General features: G+C 47.6%; 1 protein-coding gene across 1 annotated transcript in view; it reads right to left on the reverse strand.

Moving 5' to 3' along the window:
* Positions 1-22,176, reverse strand: part of LOC149433165 (WD repeat-containing protein 25-like) — a gene marked incomplete at its 5' end in the record, with an annotated part of 49,197 nt that overhangs the window by 19,607 nt on the left and 7,414 nt on the right. The window contains one exon of the mRNA XM_089664572.1: positions 20,266-20,396. Coding sequence (XP_089520698.1) covers positions 20,266-20,396 — 131 coding nt within the window. The remainder of the gene's footprint in view (positions 1-20,265; positions 20,397-22,176) is intronic.

The following is a 22,176-nucleotide window of genomic DNA, read 5'->3' on the forward strand; positions in this document are numbered from 1 at the left end:
ACCAAATCACAACCACCGTGGCCTGAGACCAAACAAAGCACATATCTGTCACTAGATAAAGGGGACCTGTCACTAACCTGAGCTATTCAAACTAAATGTGTATGAGAAAAAAACAGAACCACAAAACATCCTGCAGGCAGTCCCTAAAATAGAATGTCCCGTGTCTCCTACCTCCCCTCCGTTCCCTGTAATAGAAGAAGTATTATACCCCCCTCTCCGGTGTCCCGTGTCTCCTACCCCCCCTCCGTTCCCTGTAATAGAAGAGGTATTATACCCCCCTCTCCGGTGTCCCGTGTCTCCTACCTCCCCTCCGTTCCCTGTAATAGAAGAAGTATTATACCCCCCTCTCCGGTGTCCCGTGTCTCCCTCCTCTCCTCCGTTCCCTGTAATAGAAGAGGTATTATACCCCCCTCTCCGGTGTCCCGTGTCTCCCTCCTCCCCTCCGTTCCCTGTAATAGAAGAGGTATTATACCCCCCTCTCCGGTGTCCCGTGTCTCCTACCTCCCCCCCCATTCCCTGTAATAGAAGAGGTATTATACCCCCCTCTCCGGTGTCCCGTGTCTCCTACCTCCCCCCCCATTCCCTGTAATAGAAGAGGTATTATACCCCCCTCTCCGGTGTCCCGTGTCTCCTACCTCCCCTCCATTCCCTGTAATAGAAGAGGTATTATACCCCCCTCTCCGGTGTCCCGTGTCTCCCACCTCCCCTCCGTTCCCTGTAATAGAAGAGGTATTATACCCCCCTCTCCGGTGTCCTCCCCCAGGGGGCCCAATATCCACGTATACACATAGGATCCATTCACATTTCATTGTGGGGCAGAAAATCAGAGATGATCCTTTTTTTTTGGGGGGTACCAATTATTAGAGTCCTGTTCCTGAGCTCTGCTGTACCATAGCACTGTTCCTGAGCTCTGCTGTACCCCAGCACTGTGACTGAGCTCTGCTGTACCCCAGCACTGTGACTGAGCTCTGCTGTACCCCAGCACTGTGACTGAGCCCTGCTGTACCCCAGCACTGTGGTTGGGCTCTGCTGTACCCCGGTGACTGGGCTCTCCTGTACCCCGGTGACTGGGCTCTCCTGTACCCCAGCACTGTGGTTGGGCTCTGCTGTACCCCAGCACTGTGGTTGGGCTCTGCTGTACCCCGGTGACTGGGCTCTCCTGTACCCCGGTGACTAGGCTCTCCTGTACCCCAGCACTGTGGTTGGGCTCTCCTGTACCCCGGTGACTGGGCCCTGCTGTACCCCGGTGACTGGGCCCTGCTGTACCCCGGTGACTGGGCCCTGCTGTACCCCGGTGACTGGGCTCTCCTGTACCCCGGTGACTGGGCTCTCCTGTACCCCGGTGACTGGGCCCTGCTGTACCCCGGTGACTGGGCTCTCCTGTACCCCAGTGACTGGGCTCTCCTGTACCCCAGTGACTGGGCTCTCCTGTACCCCGGTGACTGGGCTCTCCTGCTCCTCTTCTGGTTGGAGAATCTGTCCCAGTGTCCTACTTCCAGTAACAAGCCGAGTCCTCTAATGTGGAGATGGGGGAAGGACAGCGCTCGGCTCGGCTCGGCTCGGAGCTATAATTAGATTCGGAACAATTGCTCTGCAAGTAGCTTCGTGTCAACAAATAATGAAAGCGTCCGTCTATTGATCCCGCAGTAATTGGAGGTCGCTGGTTCTGTCTACAAAGAGGCCGCTTTATCAGTACGGAGCTCATGAAGGTCACAAGTCCCGGCTACTATTATTGGCCGTCTCTAGAACTTCAGGGGTCATCAGCCTTCTGACACCACCACAGAGTAACTTCCAGCGCCGTTCTGGGGGGATTTTCTACAATTCGCCTTCATCACGGGAACAACAAAAATCTTCTGGAGAAATCCATGACGACCAGGAGTGCCGAGGCTCCGAAACGGAGATCCAAATATGGGAGCCGCCCTTTCACCAGGCCTGCAACCCTCAACTCAGGTCCTTTGCCTAAAAAGCAGCAAGTGGACTGGATGGACGGCCTCTTCCCGCTCACTGGATGGACGGCCTCTTCCCGCTCACTGGATGGACGGCCTCTTCCCGCTCACTGGATGGACGGCCTCTTCCCGCTTACTGGATGGACGGCCTCTTCCCGCTCACTGGATGGACGGCCTCTTCCCGCTCACTGGATGGACGGCCTCTTCCCGCTCACTGGATGGACGGCCTCTTCCCGCTCACTGGATGGACGGCCTCTTCCCGCTCACTGGATGGACGGCCTCTTCCCACTCACTGGATGGACGGCCTCTTCCCGCTCACTGGATGGACAGCCTCTTCCCGGTGGAGGGGCGGGGTGGAAGGTGGGGGCACGATGTGGAAGGGGGGGCGATGTGGAAGGGGGGGGGGCGATGTGGAAGGGGGGGGGCGATGTGGAAGGCACAGATGGGCGGGGTGGAAGGCGGGGGCGTGATGTGGAAGGGCGATGTGGAAGGCACAGATGGGAGGGGTGGAGGGCGGGGGCGTGATGTGGAAGGCACAGATGGGCGGGGTGGAAGGCGGGGGCACGATGTGGAAGGGGGGGGCGATGTGGAAGGCACAGATGGGCGGGGTGGAAGGGGGGGGGTGTGATGTGGAAGGCACAGATGGGCGGGGTGGAAGGCGGGGGCACGATGTGGAAGGGGGGGGGCGATGTGGAAGGCACAGATGGGCGGGGTGGAAGGCGGGGGCGTGATGTGGAAGGCACAGATGGGCGGGGTGGAAGGCGGGGGCACGATGTGGAAGGGGGGGGCGATGTGGAAGGCACAGATGGGCGGGGTGGAAGGGGGGGGTGTGATGTGGAAGGCACAGATGGGCGGGGTGGAAGCGGGGGGCGTGATGAGGAAGGGGGGGTGATGTGGAAGGCAGAGATAGGCGGGGTGGAAGGGGGGGGGCGTGATGAGGAAGGGGGGGGTGATGTGGAAGGCAGAGATGGGCGGGGTGGAAGGGGGGGGGCGATGTGGAAGGCAGAGATGGGCGGGCAGAGTCGGTTCCCGTGGCGGTTCCTGACCTCTATACCACAATCAGTGGATTTTGATGGCAGACGTAATTACTGCAGCAGATGGAAATAATGAGGTCAGACAATCGGAGGCTCGGGGGGGGTGGGGGGACCGGAGGCTGGGGGGGGGGGCGGAGGCTGCTTCTAGGAACAATGGCCTCCCGTGATTTACCCCCGGCTGAATATTACTCGCTAACGGGCCCTAATGTGCACAAATGGTTGCCATGGAAACTAAGGATCTGCTACTTGGCTTAGTAAACCATTATCCTGTTATTGCCGCTTAAATTCTCCGTATTGTATGATAAACCGACAGCGAGCACCTTTACCGCCCCCCACCCCGCTAACGCGCACAGCCCAGAGCGTACAATGTGTTCCTATGGAGAGGGGGCGCTCATTATCACCTTCTGGGCTGGAGAACACAATGCCCCCCGAACTTGTTTAGGGGGGTCTGCTGGATACAAAGTATATACAGTGCTGTGCAAAAGTCTTAGGCGGGGGGGAGGCCGGGAACAAGGAGGCCAACTTATCAATTAACAAGATGGAAGCAAATGAAGAGAAACCCATTATTTGGGGTGACCCCCCCATATCCTCTGAGCAGTAATGGGGTGACCCACGGCACCTCCGCCTTCCACCTCACCCCCCCCACCTTCCACCTCACCCCCCGCCACCTTCCACCTCACCCCCCCCCCGCCTTCCACCTCACCCCCCGCCTTCCACATCCCCCCGCCTTCCACCTCACCGCCGCCTTCCACCTCACCGCCGCCTTCCACATCACCCCCCGCCTTCCACATCACCCCCCGCCTTCCACATCAACCGCCGCCTTCCACATCACCCCCCGCCTTCCACCTCACCGCCGCCTTCCACATCAACCGCCGCCTTCCACATCACCCCCCGCCTTCCACCTCACCGCCGCCTTCCACATCAACCGCCGCCTTCCACATCACCCCCCGCCTTCCACATCACCGCCGCCTTCCACATCACCCCCCGCCTTCCACATCACCGCCGCCTTCCACATCACCCCTGCCTTCCACATCACCCCCCGCCTTCCACATGACCCCCGCCTTCCACATCACCCCCCGCCTTCCACATGACCCCCGCCTTCCACATGACCCCCGCCTTCCACCTCACCCCCGCCTTCCACATCACCCCCCGCCTTCCACATCACCCCCCGCCTTCCACATCACCCCCCGCCTTCCACATCACCCCCCGCCTTCCACCTCACCGCCGCCTTCCACATCAACCGCCGCCTTCCACATCACCGCCGCCTTCCACATCACCCCCCGCCTTCCACATCACCGCCGCCTTCCACATCACCCCCCGCCTTCCACATCACCCCCGCCTTCCACATGACCCCCGCCTTCCACATGACCCCCGCCTTCCACCTCACCCCCGCCTTCCACATCACCCCCCGCCTTCCACATCACCCCCCGCCTTCCACATCACCCCCCGCCTTCCACCTCACCGCCGCCTTCCACCTCACCGCCGCCTTCCACATCAACCGCCGCCTTCCACATCACCCCCCGCCTTCCACCTCACCGCCGCCTTCCACATCAACCGCCGCCTTCCACATCACCCCCCGCCTTCCACATCACCGCCGCCTTCCACATCACCCCCCGCCTTCCACATCACCGCCGCCTTCCACATCACCCCCCGCCTTCCACATCACCCCTGCCTTCCACATCACCCCCCGCCTTCCACATGACCCCCGCCTTCCACATCACCCCCCGCCTTCCACATGACCCCCGCCTTCCACATGACCCCCGCCTTCCACCTCACCCCCGCCTTCCACATCACCCCCCGCCTTCCACATCACCCCCCGCCTTCCACATCACCCCCCGCCTTCCACATCACCCCCCGCCTTCCACCTCACCGCCGCCTTCCACATCAACCGCCGCCTTCCACATCACCGCCGCCTTCCACATCACCCCCCGCCTTCCACATCACCGCCGCCTTCCACATCACCCCCCGCCTTCCACATCACCCCCGCCTTCCACATCACCCCCCGCCTTCCACATGACCCCCGCCTTCCACATGACCCCCGCCTTCCACCTCACCCCCGCCTTCCACATCACCCCCCGCCTTCCACATCACCCCCCGCCTTCCACATCACCCCCCGCCTTCCACATCACCCCCGCCTTCCACATCACCCCCGCCTTCCACATCACCCCCGCCTTCCACATCACCCCCCGCCTTCCACCCCACCCCCGCCTCACCGGAAGGAATGTGACAGCCCACTACAATATAATATGCGGCCCCCGCTGGGGTCAGAGGTACAGACTGAGGAGTCACTGGAGGTCACCTATGGTCTTCCCCATAAAGCCCCCATGGAGTCTCCAGGTGGGCATCTTGCCCGGGTCTCAGCAACCAATGATGTGCATTCTCAGGAGGAACTTCCTCCATCCGGACCTGCACTGCCTCCACTATGAGGGATTCCACTGTATGCAGAATGGAAGTTCTAACACCCGGCCTTTAGCACAGCACTGAGAGCGACCCAGCCGCAGACTAGTGTAGGGTGCTGAGTACACTGTCAGAGTGACCCTTCCAGGTATTACCCCTCCCAGAGATCACAGGACTCCCCCTGACAAGGCCTTCATCTACTTCTCTCTCCAGAAGGATGGCGCCATCTTTGTTCAGGTGTCATCCAGGGTCACCACCTACTTCCTGGACTGAGAGAAGTCATAACTTCATATTTCTTTTGGGTCATTAGGTAATGAAGCGCGGATAGAGATGACGTTCCCAGGACCCCACCCTGAAAACACGCCAAAATCGATTTCTATCCCGGCCGGCTCCCTCTAAAGACGATCGCTCTCCATCAGTCAGGAAGAATCTCTACGAGAACGAGATGAGAAGATGACAAGAGGTTCTGCAACCGTCTGTTGGGCAGTTACTACGGTAACACCAGTAATAAAAGATTTACTGATCTGCAGAACTACGAAGTTGTAAACTTTTCTCTCTCCACATCAAAAGATGAAAACGAAGGCAGACGACCTACCTGGAGGAAGGACAGACCAATCCCTTCTGCACCTATTAGGACCCATTCACACCATCGCATGGCAGTAATATGCAGAGAACTCTGAATTGCACCACAACACACAGTATAGTGCCGTACAAGGGGACACACTAAGGTACGTTGTGCTGCACTGCCGAAAAATGCAGCATGCACAGTTGTTGTCCATTTGGGTGGCGAAGTGCTGGATTCTACACTTGATGAAGGGTCAGAATCAATGAAATGATTGCTAAGGTGTGGCAGCTCTCTGCTTCCTGGTGGAGTCCTGGCGGGGCCCCTGGAGGAGTCAGCTGATAGTGAGAGAAAGCCAACACGTTCCGGGGTTCTGTACAAATCACAAGGTGTCTGCTGTCTTGTGCAGGAGGAGTCTGGATGGGGGGGAGGAGTAAATCATCAATCAAATGGCTGGTGTCATAACTGATCACATGTCAGCATCATGGCAGTTGAAGATCAAAGAGAGGCCAAGATGGCAGCTTCCTTAACTGAAAAGGAGAGGAGGGTTTAGTTCCCCATCCAGATTCTCCTCGGATCATAGAGAAGTCCAGCCCTGGTGAAGACAGATTTGTGCAGAGCCAATAAAATGCAATGGATGTCGACTATTGATAGGAACTTTTAGGATGACAAGAAAAAAATTCTGTCTGGATCGATCCCTACAACCTGATGCTCTTATCCTTGCGGTCTCTCCAACTAACAGGAGATCTCAGAAGATGGGACCAGATTCAGCCTTGGGGGAACCTGCTAAAATATGGATTTATATTCAATGGATTATGTCTCAGATTGAATTATACAGAAGAACGATTGGAGGAAACTAACAGGAACAGGTCCTCCAGGCCCAACACCAACACAGCTTCAAAGGGCAACAGGTCCTTCAGACCAAACACCACAACAGCTTCAAAGAGCAACAGGTCCTCCAGACCAAACACCAAAACAGCTTCACAGGGTAACAGGTCCTCCAGACCCAACACCAAAACAGCTTCACAGGACAACAGGTCCTCCAGACCAAACACCAAAACAGCTTCACAGGACAACAGGTCCTCCAGACCAAACACCAAAACAGCTTCAAAGAGCAACAGGTCCTCCAGACCAAACACCACAACAGCTTCAAAGAGCAACAGGTCCTCCAGACCCAACACCAAAACAGCTTCACAGGACAACAGGTCCTCCAGACCAAACACCAAAACAGCTTCACAGGACAACAGGTCCTCCAGACCAAACGCCACAACAGCTTCAAAGAGCAACAGGTCCTCCAGACCAAACACCACAACAGCTTCAAAGGGCAACAGGTCCTCCAGACCAAACACCACAACAGCTTCAAAGGGCAACAGGTCCTTCAGACCAAACACCAAAACAGCTTCACAGGGTAACAGGTCCTCCAGACCAAACACCAAAACAGCTTCACAGGACAACAGGTCCTCCAGACCCAACACCAAAACAGCTTCAAAGGGCAACAGGTCCTTCAGACCCAACACCACAACAGCTTCAAAGAGCAACAGGTCCTCCAGACCAAACACCACAACAGCTTCAAAGAGCAACAGGTCCTTCAGACCAAACACCAAAACAGCTTCAAAGGGCAACAGGTCCTTCAGACCCAACACCACAACAGCTTCAAAGAGCAACAGGTCCTCCAGACCAAACACCACAACAGCTTCAAAGAGCAACAGGTCCTCCAGACCAAACACCAAAACAGCTTCAAAGGGCAACAGGTCCTTCAGACCAAACACCAAAACAGCTTCACAGGGTAACAGGTCCTCCAGACCCAACACCAAAACAGCTTCAAAGAGCAACAGGTCCTCCAGACCAAACACCACAACAGCTTCAAAGAGCAACAGGTCCTCCAGACCCAACACCAAAACAGCTTCACAGGACAACAGGTCCTCCAGACCCAACACCAAAAACAGCTTCAAAGAGCAACAGGTCCTCCAGACCAAACACCACAACAGCTTCAAAGGGCAACAGGTCCTTCAGACCAAACACCAAAACAGCTTCAAAGGGTAACAGATCCTCCAGACCCAACACCAAAACAGCTTCAAAGGGCAACAGGTCCTCCAGACCCAACACCAAAACAGCTTCACAGGACAACAGGTCCTCCAGACCCAGCACCAAAACAACTTCACAGGGTAACAGGTCCTCCAGACCCAACACCACAACAGCTTCACAGGGTAACAGCTCCTCCAGACCCAACACCACAACAGCTTCACAGGGTAACAGCTCCTCCAGACCCAACACCACAACAGCTTCACAGGGTAACAGCTCCTCCAGACCCAACACCACAACAGCTTCACAGGACAACAGGTCCTCCAGACCCAACACAACAGCTTCAAAGGGCAACAGGTCCTCCAGACCCAACACAACAGCTTCAAAGGGCAACAGGTCCTCCAGACCCAACACAACAGCTTCAAAGGGCAACAGGTCCTCCAGACCCAACACCACAACAACTTCACAGGGTAACAGCTCCTCCAGACCCAACACCACAACAGCTTCACAGGGTAACAGCTCCTCCAGACCCAACACAACAGCTTCACAGGACACAATCTCCAAGGAAAACGTAACAATGGTCAAAGTAAGCAAGGGTCACTTTTATCTTTTAATGGACTAATACATAAGGGGGGATATGATCTCCATGTATAATACATAAGGGGGGGATATGATCTCCATGTATAATACATAAGGGGGGAAATGATCTCCATGTATAATACATAAGGGGGGATATGATCTCCATGTATAATACATAAGGGGGGATATGATCTCCATGTATAATACATAAGGGGGGATATGATCTCCATGTATAATACATAAGGGGGGATATGATCTCCATGTATAATACATAAGGGGGGATATGATCTCCATGTATAATACATAAGGGGGATATGATCTCCATGTATAATACATAAGGGGGGATATGATCTCCATGTATAATACATAAGGGGGGATATGATCTCCATGTATAATACATAAGGGGGGGATATGATCTCCATGTATAATACATAAGGGGGGATATGATCTCCATGTATAATACATAAGGGGGATATGATCTCCATGTATAATACATAAGGGGGGATATGATCTCCATGTATAATACATAAGGGGGGATATGATCTCCATGTATAATACATAAGGGGGATATGATCTCCATGTATAATACATAAGGGGGGAAATGATCTCCATGTATAATACATAAGGGGGGATATGATCTCCATGTATAATACATAAGGGGGGATATGATCTCCATGTATAATACATAAGGGGGGATATGATCTCCATGTATAATACATAAGGGGGATATGATCTCCATGTATAATACATAAGGGGGATATGATCTCCATGTATAATACATAAGAGGGGATATGATCTCCATGTATAATACATAAGGGGGGATATGATCTCCATGTATAATACATAAGGGGGGGATATGATCTCCATGTATAATACATAAGAGGGGATATGATCTCCATGTATAATACATAAGGGGGGATATGATCTCCATGTATAATACATAAGGGGGGGATATGATCACCATGTATAATACATAAGGGGGGATATGATCTCCATGTATAATACATAAGGGGGGATATGATCTCCATGTATAATACATAAGGGGGGATATGATCTCCATGTATAATACATAAGGGGGATATGATCTCCATGTATAATACATAAGGGGGGGATATGATCTCCATGTATAATACATAAGGGGGGATATGATCTCCATGTATAATACATAAGGGGGATATGATCTCTATGTATAATACATAAGGGGGGATATGATCTCCATGTATAATACATAAGGGGGGATATGATCTCCATGTATAATACATAAGGGGGATATGATCTCCATGTATAATACATAAGGGGGGATATGATCTCCATGTATAATACATAATCGGGGATATGATCACCATGTATAATACATAAGGGGGGATATGATCTCCATGTATAATACATAAGGGGGGATATGATCTCCATGTATAATACATAAGGGGGATATGATCTCCATGTATAATACATAAGGGGGGATATGATCTCCATGTATAATACATAGGGGGGGATATGATCTCCATGTATAATACATAAGGGGGGATATGATCTCCATGTATAATACATAAGGGGGGATATGATCTCCATGTATAATACATAAGGGGGGGGATATGATCTCCATGTATAATACATAAGGGGGGGGATATGATCTCCATGTATAATACATAAGGGGGGATATGATCTCCATGTATAATACATAAGGGGGGATATGATCTCCATGTATAATACATAAGGGGGGATATGATCTCCATGTATAATACATAAGGGGGGATATGATCACCATGTATAATACATAAGGGGGGGATATGATCTCCATGTATAATACATAAGGGGGGATATGATCTCCATGTATAATACATAAGGGGGATATGATCACCATGTATAATACATAAGGGGGGGGGGGGGTATGATCTCCATTTATAATACATAAGGGGGGGATATGATCTCCATGTATAATACATAAGGGGGGGATATGATCTCCATGTATAATACATAAGGGGGGGATATGATCTCCATGTATAATACATAAGGGGGGGATATGATCTCCATGTATAATACATAAGGGGGGGATATGATCTCCATGTATAATACATAAGGGGGATATGATCTCCATGTATAATACATAAGGGGGGATATGATCTCCATGTATAATACATAAGGGGGGGGGGGGTATGATCTCCATGTATAATACATAAGGGGGGATATGATCTCCATGTATAATACATAAGAGGGGATATGATCTCCATGTATAATACATAAGGGGGGGATATGATCTCCATGTATAATACATAAGGGGGGATATGATCTCCATGTATAATACATAAGGGGGAATATGATCTCCATGTATAATACATAAGGGGGATATGATCTCCATGTATAATACATAAGGGGGGGATATGATCTCCATGTATAATACATAAGGGGGGGATATGATCTCCATGTATAATACATAAGGGGGATATGATCTCTATGTATAATACATAAGGGGGATATGATCTCCATGTATAATACATAAGGGGGGGATATGATCTCCATGTATAATACATAAGGGGGATATGATCTCCATGTATAATACATAAGGGGGGGATATGATCTCCATGTATAATACATAAGGGGGGGGGTATGATCTCCATGTATAATACATAAGGGGGGATATGATCTCCATGTATAATACATAAGGGGGGGGATATGATCTCCATGTATAATACATAAGGGGGATATGATCTCCATGTATAATACATAAGGGGGGATATGATCTCCATGTATAATACATAAGGGGGGATATGATCTCCATGTATAATACATTAAGGGGGGGATATGATCACCATGTATAATACATAAGGGGGGGATATGATCTCCATGTATAATACATAAGGGAGGATATGATCTCCATGTATAATACATAAGGGGGGATATGATCTCCATGTATAATACATAAGGGGGGATATGATCTCCATGTATAATACATAAGGGGGATATGATGTCCATGTATAATACATAAGGGGGGATATGATCTCCATGTATAATACATAAGGGGGGGATATGATCACCATGTATAATATATAAGGGGGGGATATGATCTCCATGTATAATACATAAGGGGGATATGATCTCCATGTATAATACATAAGGGGGGGATATGATCTCCATGTATAATACATAAGGGGGGGATGTGATCTCCATGTATAATACATAAGGGGGGATATGATCTCCATGTATAATACATAAGGGGGGGGGGGTATGATCTCCATGTATAATACATAAGGGGGATATGATCACCATGTATAATACATAAGGGGGGGGGGGGGGGGGTATGATCTCCATTTATAATACATAAGGGGGGGGATATGATCACCATGTATAATACATAAGGGGGGGGGGGTATGATCTCCATGTATAATACATAAGGGGGGGATATGATCTCCATGTATAATACATAAGGGGGGATATGATCTCCATGTATAATACATAAGGGGGGATATGATCTCCATGTATAATACATAAGGGGGGATATGATCTCCATGTATAATACATAAGGGGGGATATGATCACCATGTATAATACATAAGGGGGGATATGATCTCCATGTATAATACATAAGGGGGGATATGATCTCCATGTATAATACATAAGGGGGATATGATCACCATGTATAATACATAAGGGGGGGGGGGGGGGGTATGATCTCCATTTATAATACATAAGGGGGGGGATATGATCACCATGTATAATACATAAGGGGTGGGGGTATGATCTCCATGTATAATACATAAGGGGGGGATATGATCTCCATGTATAATACATAAGGGGGGATATGATCTCCATGTATAATACATAAGGGGGGATATGATCTCCATGTATAATACATAAGGGGGGATATGATCTCCATGTATAATACATAAGGGGGATATGATCTCCATGTATAATACATAAGGGGGGATATGATTTCCATGTATAATACATAAGGGGGTGATATGATCCCCATGTATAATACATAAGGGGGGATATGATCTCCATGTATTATACATAAGGGGGATATGATCTCCATGTATAATACATAAGGGGGGATATGATCTCCATGTATTATACATAAGGGGGATATGATCTCCATGTATAATACATAAGGGGGTGATATGATCCCCATGTATAATACATAAGGGGGGATATGATCTCCATGTATAATACATAAGGGGGGGATATGATCTCCATGTATAATACATAAGGGGGATATGATGTCCATGTATAATACATAAGGGAGGATATGATCTCCATGTATAATACATAAGGGGGGGATATGATCTCCATGTATAATACATAAGGGGGGGATATGATCTCCATGTATAATACATAAGGGGGGGATATGATCTCCATGTATAATACATAAGGGGGGATATGATCTCCATGTATAATACATAAGGGGGGATATGATCTCCATGTATAATACATAAGGGGGATATGATCTCCATGTATAATACATAAGGGGGGATATGATCTCCATGTATAATACATAAGGGGGGATATGATCTCCATGTATAATACATAAGGGGGATATGATCTCCATGTATAATACATAAGGGGGGATATGATTTCCATGTATAATACATAAGGGGGTGATATGATCCCCATGTATAATACATAATGGGGGGATATGATCTCCATGTATAATACATAAGGGGGGGATATGATCTCCATGTATAATACATAAGGGGGATATGATGTCCATGTATAATACATAAGGGAGGATATGATCTCCATGTATAATACATAAGGGGGGGATATGATCTCCATGTATAATACATAAGGGGGGGATATGATCTCCATGTATAATACATAAGGGGGGGATATGATCTCCATGTATAATACATAAGGGGGGATATGATCTCCATGTATAATACATAAGGGGGGATATGATCTCCATGTATAATACATAAGGGGGGGATATGATCTCCATGTATAATACATAAGGGGGATATGATCTCCATGTATAATACATAAGGGGGGGGGGATATGATCTCCATGTATAATACATAAGGGGGGATATGATCTCCATGTATAATACATAAGGAGGGGGGATATGATCTCCATGTATAATACATAAGGGGGATATGATCTCCATGTATAACACATAAGGGAGGATATGATCTCCATGTATAACACATAAGGGGGGATATGATCTCCATGTATAATACATAAGGGGGGATATGATCTCCATGTATAATACATAAGGGGGGATATGATCTCCATGTATAATACATAAGGGGGATATGATCTCCATGTATAATACAGAAGGGGGGGATATGATCTCCATGTATAATACATAAGGAGGGATATGATCACCATGTATAATACATAAGGGGGGGATATGATCTCCATGTATAATACATAAGGGGGGATATGATCTCCATGTATAATACATAAGGGGGGATATGATCTCCATGTATAATACATAAGGGGGATATGATCTCCATATATAATACATAAGGGGGGATATGATCTCCATGTATAATACATAAGGAGGGATATGATCACCATGTATAATACATAAGGGGGGGATATGATCTCCATGTATAATACATAAGGGGGGGATATGATCTCCATGTATAATACATAAGGGGGGGATATGATCTCCATGTATAATACATAAGGGGGGGATATGATCACCATGTATAATACATAAGGGGGGATATGATCTCCATGTATAATACATAAGGGGGGGATATGATCTCCATGTATAATACATAAGGGGGGATATGATCTCCATGTATAATACATAAGGGGGGATATGATCTCCATGTATAATACATAAGGGGGATATGATCTCCATGTATAATACATAAGGGGGGATATGATCTCCATGTATAATACATAAGGGGGGGATATGATCTCCATGTATAATACATAAGGGGGGATATGATCTCCGTGTATAATACATAAGGGGGGATATGATCTCCGTGTATAATACATAAGGGGGGATATGATCTCCATGTACAATACACAAGGGGGGGATATGATCTCCATGTATAATACATAAGGAGGGATATGATCTCCATGTATAATACATAAGGGGGGGGGATATGATCTCCATGTATAATACATAAGGGGGATATGATCTCCATGTATAATACATAAGGGGGGGGGGATATGATCTCCATGTATAATACATAAGGGGGGGATATGATCTCCATGTATAATACATAAGGGGGATATGATCTCCATGTATAATACATAAGGGGGGGGGGATATGATCTCCATGTATAATACATAAGAAGGGATATGATCTCCATGTATAATACATAAGGGGGATATGATCTCCATGTATAATACAGAAGGGGGGATATGATCTCCATGTATAATACATAAGGGGTGGATATGATCTCCATGTATAATACATAATGGGGGGATATGATCTCCATGTATAATACATAAGGGGGGGATATGATCTCCATGTATAATACATAAGGGGGGGATATGATCTCCATGTATAATACATAAGGAGGGATATGATCTCCATGTATAATACATAAGGAGGGGGGATATGATCTCCATGTATAATACATAAGGGGGATATGATCTCCATGTATAACACATAAGGGAGGATATGATCTCCATGTATAACACATAAGGGGGGATATGATCTCCATGTATAATACATAAGGGGGGATATGATCTCCATGTATAATACATAAGGGGGATATGATCTCCATGTATAATACAGAAGGGGGGGATATGATCTCCATGTATAATACATAAGGGGGTATATGATCTCCATGTATAATACATAAGGGGTGGATATGATCTCCATGTATAATACATAAGGGGGGATATGATCTCCATGTATAATACATAAGGGGGGATATGATCTCCATGTATAATACATAATGGGGGGATATGATCTCCATGTATAATACATAAGGAGGGATATGATCACCATGTATAATACATAAGGGGGGGATATGATCTCCATGTATAATACATAAGGGGGGGATATGATCTCCATGTATAATACATAAGGGGGGATATGATCTCCATGTATAATACATAAGGGGGGATATGATCTCCATGTATAATACATAAGGGGGATATGATCTCCATGTATAATACAGAAGGGGGGATATGATCTCCATGTATAATACATAAGGGGGGATATGATCTCCATGTATAATACATAAGGGGGTATATGATCTCCATGTATAATACATAAGGGGTGGATATGATCTCCATGTATAATACATAATGGGGGGATATGATCTCCATGTATAATACATAAGGAGGGGGGATATGATCTCCATGTATAATACATAAGGGGGATATGATCTCCATGTATAACACATAAGGGAGGATATGATCTCCATGTATAACACATAAGGGGGGATATGATCTCCATGTATAATACATAAGGGGGGATATGATCTCCATGTATAATACATAAGGGGGTATATGATCTCCATGTATAATACATAAGGGGGGATATGATCTCCATGTATAATACATAATGGGGGGATATGATCTCCATGTATAATACATAATGGGGGGATATGATCTCCATGTATAATACATAAGGGGGGGATATGATCTCCATGTATAATACATAAGGGGGGGATATGATCTCCATGTATAATACATAAGGGGGGATATGATCACCATGTATAATACATAAGGGGGGATATGATCTCCATGTATAATACATAAGGGGGGGATATGATCTCCATGTATAATACATAAGGGGGGGTATGATCTCCATGTATAATACATAAGGGGGGGATATGATCTCCATGTATAATACATAAGGGGGGGATATGATCTCCATGTATAATACATAAGGGGGATATGATCTCCATGTATAATACATAAGGGGGGATATGATCTCCATGTATAATACATAAGGGGGGATATGATCACCATGTATAATACATAAGGGGGGGATATGATCTCCATGTATAATACATAAGGGGGGATATGATCTCCGTGTATAATACATAAGGGGGGATATGATCTCCATGTATAATACATAAGGGGGGATATGATCTCCATGTACAATACACAAGGGGGGGATATGATCTCCATGTATAATACATAAGGAGGGATATGATCTCCATGTATAATACATAAGGGGGGGGGGATATGATCTCCATGTATAATACATAAGGGGGGGATATGATCTCCATGTATAATACATAAGGGGGATATGATCTCCATGTATAATACATAAGGGGGATATGATCTCCATGTATAATACATAAGGGGGGGGGGATATGATCTCCATGTATAATACATAAGGGGGGGATATGATCTCCATGTATAATACATAAGGGGGGGATATGATCTCCATGTATAATACATAAGGGGGATATGATCTCCATGTATAATACATAAGGGGGGATATGATCTCCATGTATAATACATAAGGGGGGATATGATCTCCATGTATAATACATAAGGGGGATATGATCTCCATGTATAATACATAAGGGGGGGGGGATATGATCTCCATGTATAATACATAAGAAGGGATATGATCTCCATGTATAATACATAAGGGGGGATATGATCTCCATGTATAATACATAAGGGGGGATATGATCTCCATGTATAACACATAAGGGAGGATATGATCTCCATGTATAACACATAAGGGGGGATATGATCTCCATGTATAATACATAAGGGGGGATATGATCTCCATGTATAATACATAAGGGGGATATGATCTCCATGTATAATACATAAGGGGGATATGATCTCCATGTATAATACATAAGGGGGATATGATCTCCATGTATAATACATAAGGGGGGATATGATCTCCATGTATAATACATAAGGGGGGATATGATCTCCATGTATAATACATAAGGGGGGATATGATCTCCATGTATAATACATAAGGGGGATATGATCTCCATGTATAATACAGAAGGGGGGATATGATCTCCATGTATAATACATAAGGGGGTATATGATCTCCATGTATAATACATAAGGGGTGGATATGATCTCCATGTATAATACATAATGGGGGGATATGATCTCCATGTATAATACATAAGGGGGGGATATGATCTCCATGTATAATACATAAGGGGGGGATATGATCTCCATGTATAATACATAAGGAGGGATATGATCACCATGTATAATACATAAGGGGGGATATGATCTCCATGTATAATACATAAGGGGGGGATATGATCTCCATGTATAATACATAAGGGGGGGATATGATCTCCATGTATAATACATAAGGGGGGATATGATCTCCATGTATAATACATAAGGGGGGGATATGATCTCCATGTATAATACATAAGGGGGGATATGATCTCCATGTATAATACATAAGGGGGATATGATCTCCATGTATAATACATAAGGGGGGGATATGATCTCCATGTATAATACATAAGGGGGGATATGATCTCCATGTATAATACATAAGGGGGGGATATGATCTCCATGTATAATACATAAGGGGGGATATGATCTCCATGTATAATACATAAGGGGGGATATGATCACCATGTATAATACATAAGGGGAGATATGATCTCCATGTATAATACATAAGGGGGGGATATGATCACCATGTATAATACATAAGGGGGGATATGATCTCCATGTATAATACATAAGGGGGGGATATGATCTCCATGTATAATACATAAGGGGGGATATGATCTCCATGTATAATACATAAGGGGGATATGATCTCCATGTATAATACATAAGGGGGGGATATGATCTCCATGTATAATACATAAGGGGGGATATGATCTCCATGTATAATACATAAGGGGGGGATATGATCTCCATGTATAATACATAAGGGGGGATATGATCTCCATGTATAATACATAAGGGGGGATATGATCTCCATGTATAATACATAAGGGGGGGATATGATCACCATGTATAATACATAAGGGGGGATATGATCTCCATGTATAATACATAAGGGGGGGATATGATCTCCATGTATAATACATAAGGGGGGATATGATCTCCATGTATAATACATAAGGGGGGATATGATCACCACGTATAATACATAAGGGGGATATGATCTCCATGTATAATACATAAGGGGGGATATGATCTCCATGTATAATACATATGGGGGGGATATGATCTCCATGTATAATACATATGGGGGGGATATGATCTCCATGTATAATACATAAGGGGGGGGGGATATGATCTCCATGTATAATACATCAGTGGTTCATATAGTGAACTCGGTGTAGTTATCCCCCCTGAGGTCATCACAGAGGACAAGGGGGGGCTCTTTACGTTTTGAGGTAAAGAAATGTCATCTCCAAACACGGAAAGGTTTCTTCACAGTAAGAGCTGTGAGAATGTGGAATAGACTCCCTCCAGAGGTGGGTGTGGCCAGCTCAGTGGGTTGCTGGAGGAAAGTCCTGGATCCTTTCTTGGATACACAGAATATAACTGGATATAACATTTATAGGGAAAGGTGATCCCGGGAATATCCGATTATTGATCCCGGGAATATCCGATTATTGATCCCAGGAATATCCGATTGCCTCTCGGGGGATCAGGAAGGAATGTTTCCCCTGCAGGAGGAGATCGGATCGTGGTTTGCTGGGTTTCTGCCTTCCTCTGGATCCACTGTGGGTGGAGGATTATAACTTGTTTTATGGTTGAACTGGATGGACTTTTGTCTTTTTTCAGCCAGACTAACTATGGAACTATGTAATTATGGAACTAGGGAACTATGTAACTATGGAACTAGGGAACTATGTAACTATGTAACTATGTAACTAGGGAACTAGGGAACTAGGGAACTATGGAACTATGTAACTAGGGAACTAGGGAACTATGTAACTATGTAACTATGTAATTATGGAACTAGGGAACTATGGAACTATGTAACTATGTAACTATGTAACTAGGGAACTAGGGAACTATGTAACTATGTAACTATGGAACTATGGAACTATGTAACTATGTAAGTATGTAACTATGGAACTATGTAACTATGGAACTATGGAACTAGGGAACTAGGGAACTATGTAACTATGGAACTATGGAACTATGGAACTATGTAAGTATGGAACTGGGAACTATGTAACTATGGAACTATGGAACTAGGGAACTATGGAACTATGGAACTATGGAACTATGTAAGTATGGAACTGGGAACTATGGAACTATGGAACTAGGGAACTATGGAACTATGTAACTATGTAACTATGGAACTATGTAACTATGGAACTATGTAAGTATGTAACTAGGGAACTATGTAACTATGGAACTATGTAAGTATGTAACTAGGGAACTATGTAACTATGGAACTATGTAACTATGGAACTAGGGAACTGTGTCAGGTAACACCACTAAGCCCACCTTTGGGATATGTAATTCCTCCGGCTGATTTTGGATGAAATGGACAGAAGAGTGAGAGACCTGCAAGTCATTTATGGGAATGTCTGTGTCAGTGTGGGTGGAGCCTCAGTGTGGGTGGAGCCTCAGTGTGGGTGGAGCCTCAGTGTGGGGAAGACCTTTCCAAGTATAATGTGATTTCCATACCAGGCAGAATATTTGGGGGGGGGTTCCCCTCCAGCAAAGGTAGGTACTCAGCCCAGGTCAATCATTCCATCGTTTCTCTTTACTCCCCAGTTGGTCATTTTTGTTGAATGTTTTATTTCACATGAAAAGCTGAAGATTTGGGGAATTGTGAAATGATATATATACTGTATACCCCCCCCGCCCCGCCCCCGCCTACCTTGCTCATCCTCACATCCCACGCCTTTACGGCGGGCGAGAACCCCCCACATATAAACAGATTGGGGTCATTTGGGTGAAACTTGAGGGTTCCAATCCTCCATTCATTATTCGCTCTCAGAAGGTCTTTACCTAAAGAAAGGAAAACAATCGTCTGGTAAGTCCAGCGTCACAAATCACCGATCGATCCCCTCCCCCCGTAATGAGCACATTGTGTGACTCGGGGGAGGGGGGGACCAATCAGCGGCACATTGTAACCATTCTCCTGACACGTGTGAGCGCATTCCTTTAATTTCCCCACGGAAAATTACATTGAGATATTAAGGTGGGGGAGGGGCCGCGGTTGCCATGGCGATGCGCTCGGAGATGTAATTATGTGCGCAATTATTACCGCCAGTTAGACACAAAATTTTATTAACAAAACCTTCAGCAAAACTCTGACAGCCGGGAGGGAAATCATCGTCTCTGCGTCACCCACCGCGGGCCAATCTCTGCGATAATCACAGCTTCCTGCGCAATGACACGCTGTGATGTCATCGCCATCATCATCCGCTGCATGAGGGCGCAGAACCCACAGCACACGTCATACAGAGGGGTGTGAGGGATGGATGGATGGATGGATGGGGGGATGGGGGGATGGATGGAGGGAGGGAGGGATGGGGGGATGGAGGGATGGAGGGGGGGAGGGAGGGAGGGAGGGATGGGGGGAGGGAGGGAGAGGGAGAGAGAGAGAGGGAGGGATGGAGGGAGGGATGGAGGGGATGGAGGGAGGGAGGGATGGGGGGATGGATGGAGGGAGGGATGGATGGATGGAGAGAGGGAGGGATGGAGGGAGGGATGGAGGGGATGGAGGGGGGGAGGGATGGATGGAGGGAGGGATGGATGGAGGGAGGGAGGGAGGGAGAGAGAGAGGGAGGGATGGAGGGAGGGATGGAGGGAGGGAGGGATGGGGGGAGGGAGGGATGGGGGGATGGAGGGATGGAGGGGGGGAGGGAGGGATGGGGGGATGGATGGAGGGATGGATGGAGGGAGGGAGGGAGGGAGGGAGGGATGGGGGGAGGGAGGGAGGGAGGGATGGGGGGAGGGAGGGAGGGAGAGGGAGAGAGAGAGAGAGGGAGGGATGGAGGGGAGGGATGGAGGGGATGGAGGGAGGGAGGGATGGGGGGATGGATGGATGGAGGGAGGGATGGATGGATGGAGAGAGGGAGGGATGGAGGGAGGGATGGAGGGGATGGAGGGGGGGAGGGATGGATGGAGGGATGGATGGAGGGAGGGATGGATGGAGGGAGGGAGGGATGGGGGGAGGGAGGGAGGAAGAGAGAGAGGGAGGGATGGAGGGAGGGATGGAGGGGATGGAGGGAGGGAGGGAGGGAGGGATGGGGGGATGGATGGATGGATGGATGGAGGGAGGGATGGAGGGAGGGATGGAGAGAGGAATCTGAGGGAGGGAGAGATGGAGGGAGAGAGGGAGGGAGGGAGGCATGGAGGGAGGGAGGGAGGGAGGGAGGGAGGGAGGGATGGATGGAGGGAGGGAGGGATGGATGGAGGGAGGGATGGATGGAGGGAGGGATGGATGGAGAGAGGGATGGATGGAGGGAGGGAGGGAGGGATGGATGGAGGGAGGGATGGATGGATGGGAGGGAGGTAGGGATGGATGGATGGATGGATGGAGGGAGGGAGGGAGGGAGGGAGGGAGAGAGGGATGGAGGGATGGATGGAGGGATGGATGGAGGTATGGATGGAGAGAGGGATGGATGGAGGGAGGGATGGATGGAGGGAGGGATGGATGGACGGAGGGAGGGATGGATGGAGAGAGGGATGGATGGATGGAGGGAGGGAGGGAGGGATGGATGGAGGAGGGATGGATGGATGGAGGGAGGGAGAGATGGATGGATGGGAGGATGGGAGGGAT

The sequence above is a fragment of the Staurois parvus genome, unplaced genomic scaffold (assembly GCF_062004578.1).
Source record: "Staurois parvus isolate SC_StPar_1 unplaced genomic scaffold, SC_StPar_1.0 ptg001950l, whole genome shotgun sequence".
In the NCBI taxonomy this organism is placed as follows: domain Eukaryota; kingdom Metazoa; phylum Chordata; class Amphibia; order Anura; family Ranidae; genus Staurois; species Staurois parvus.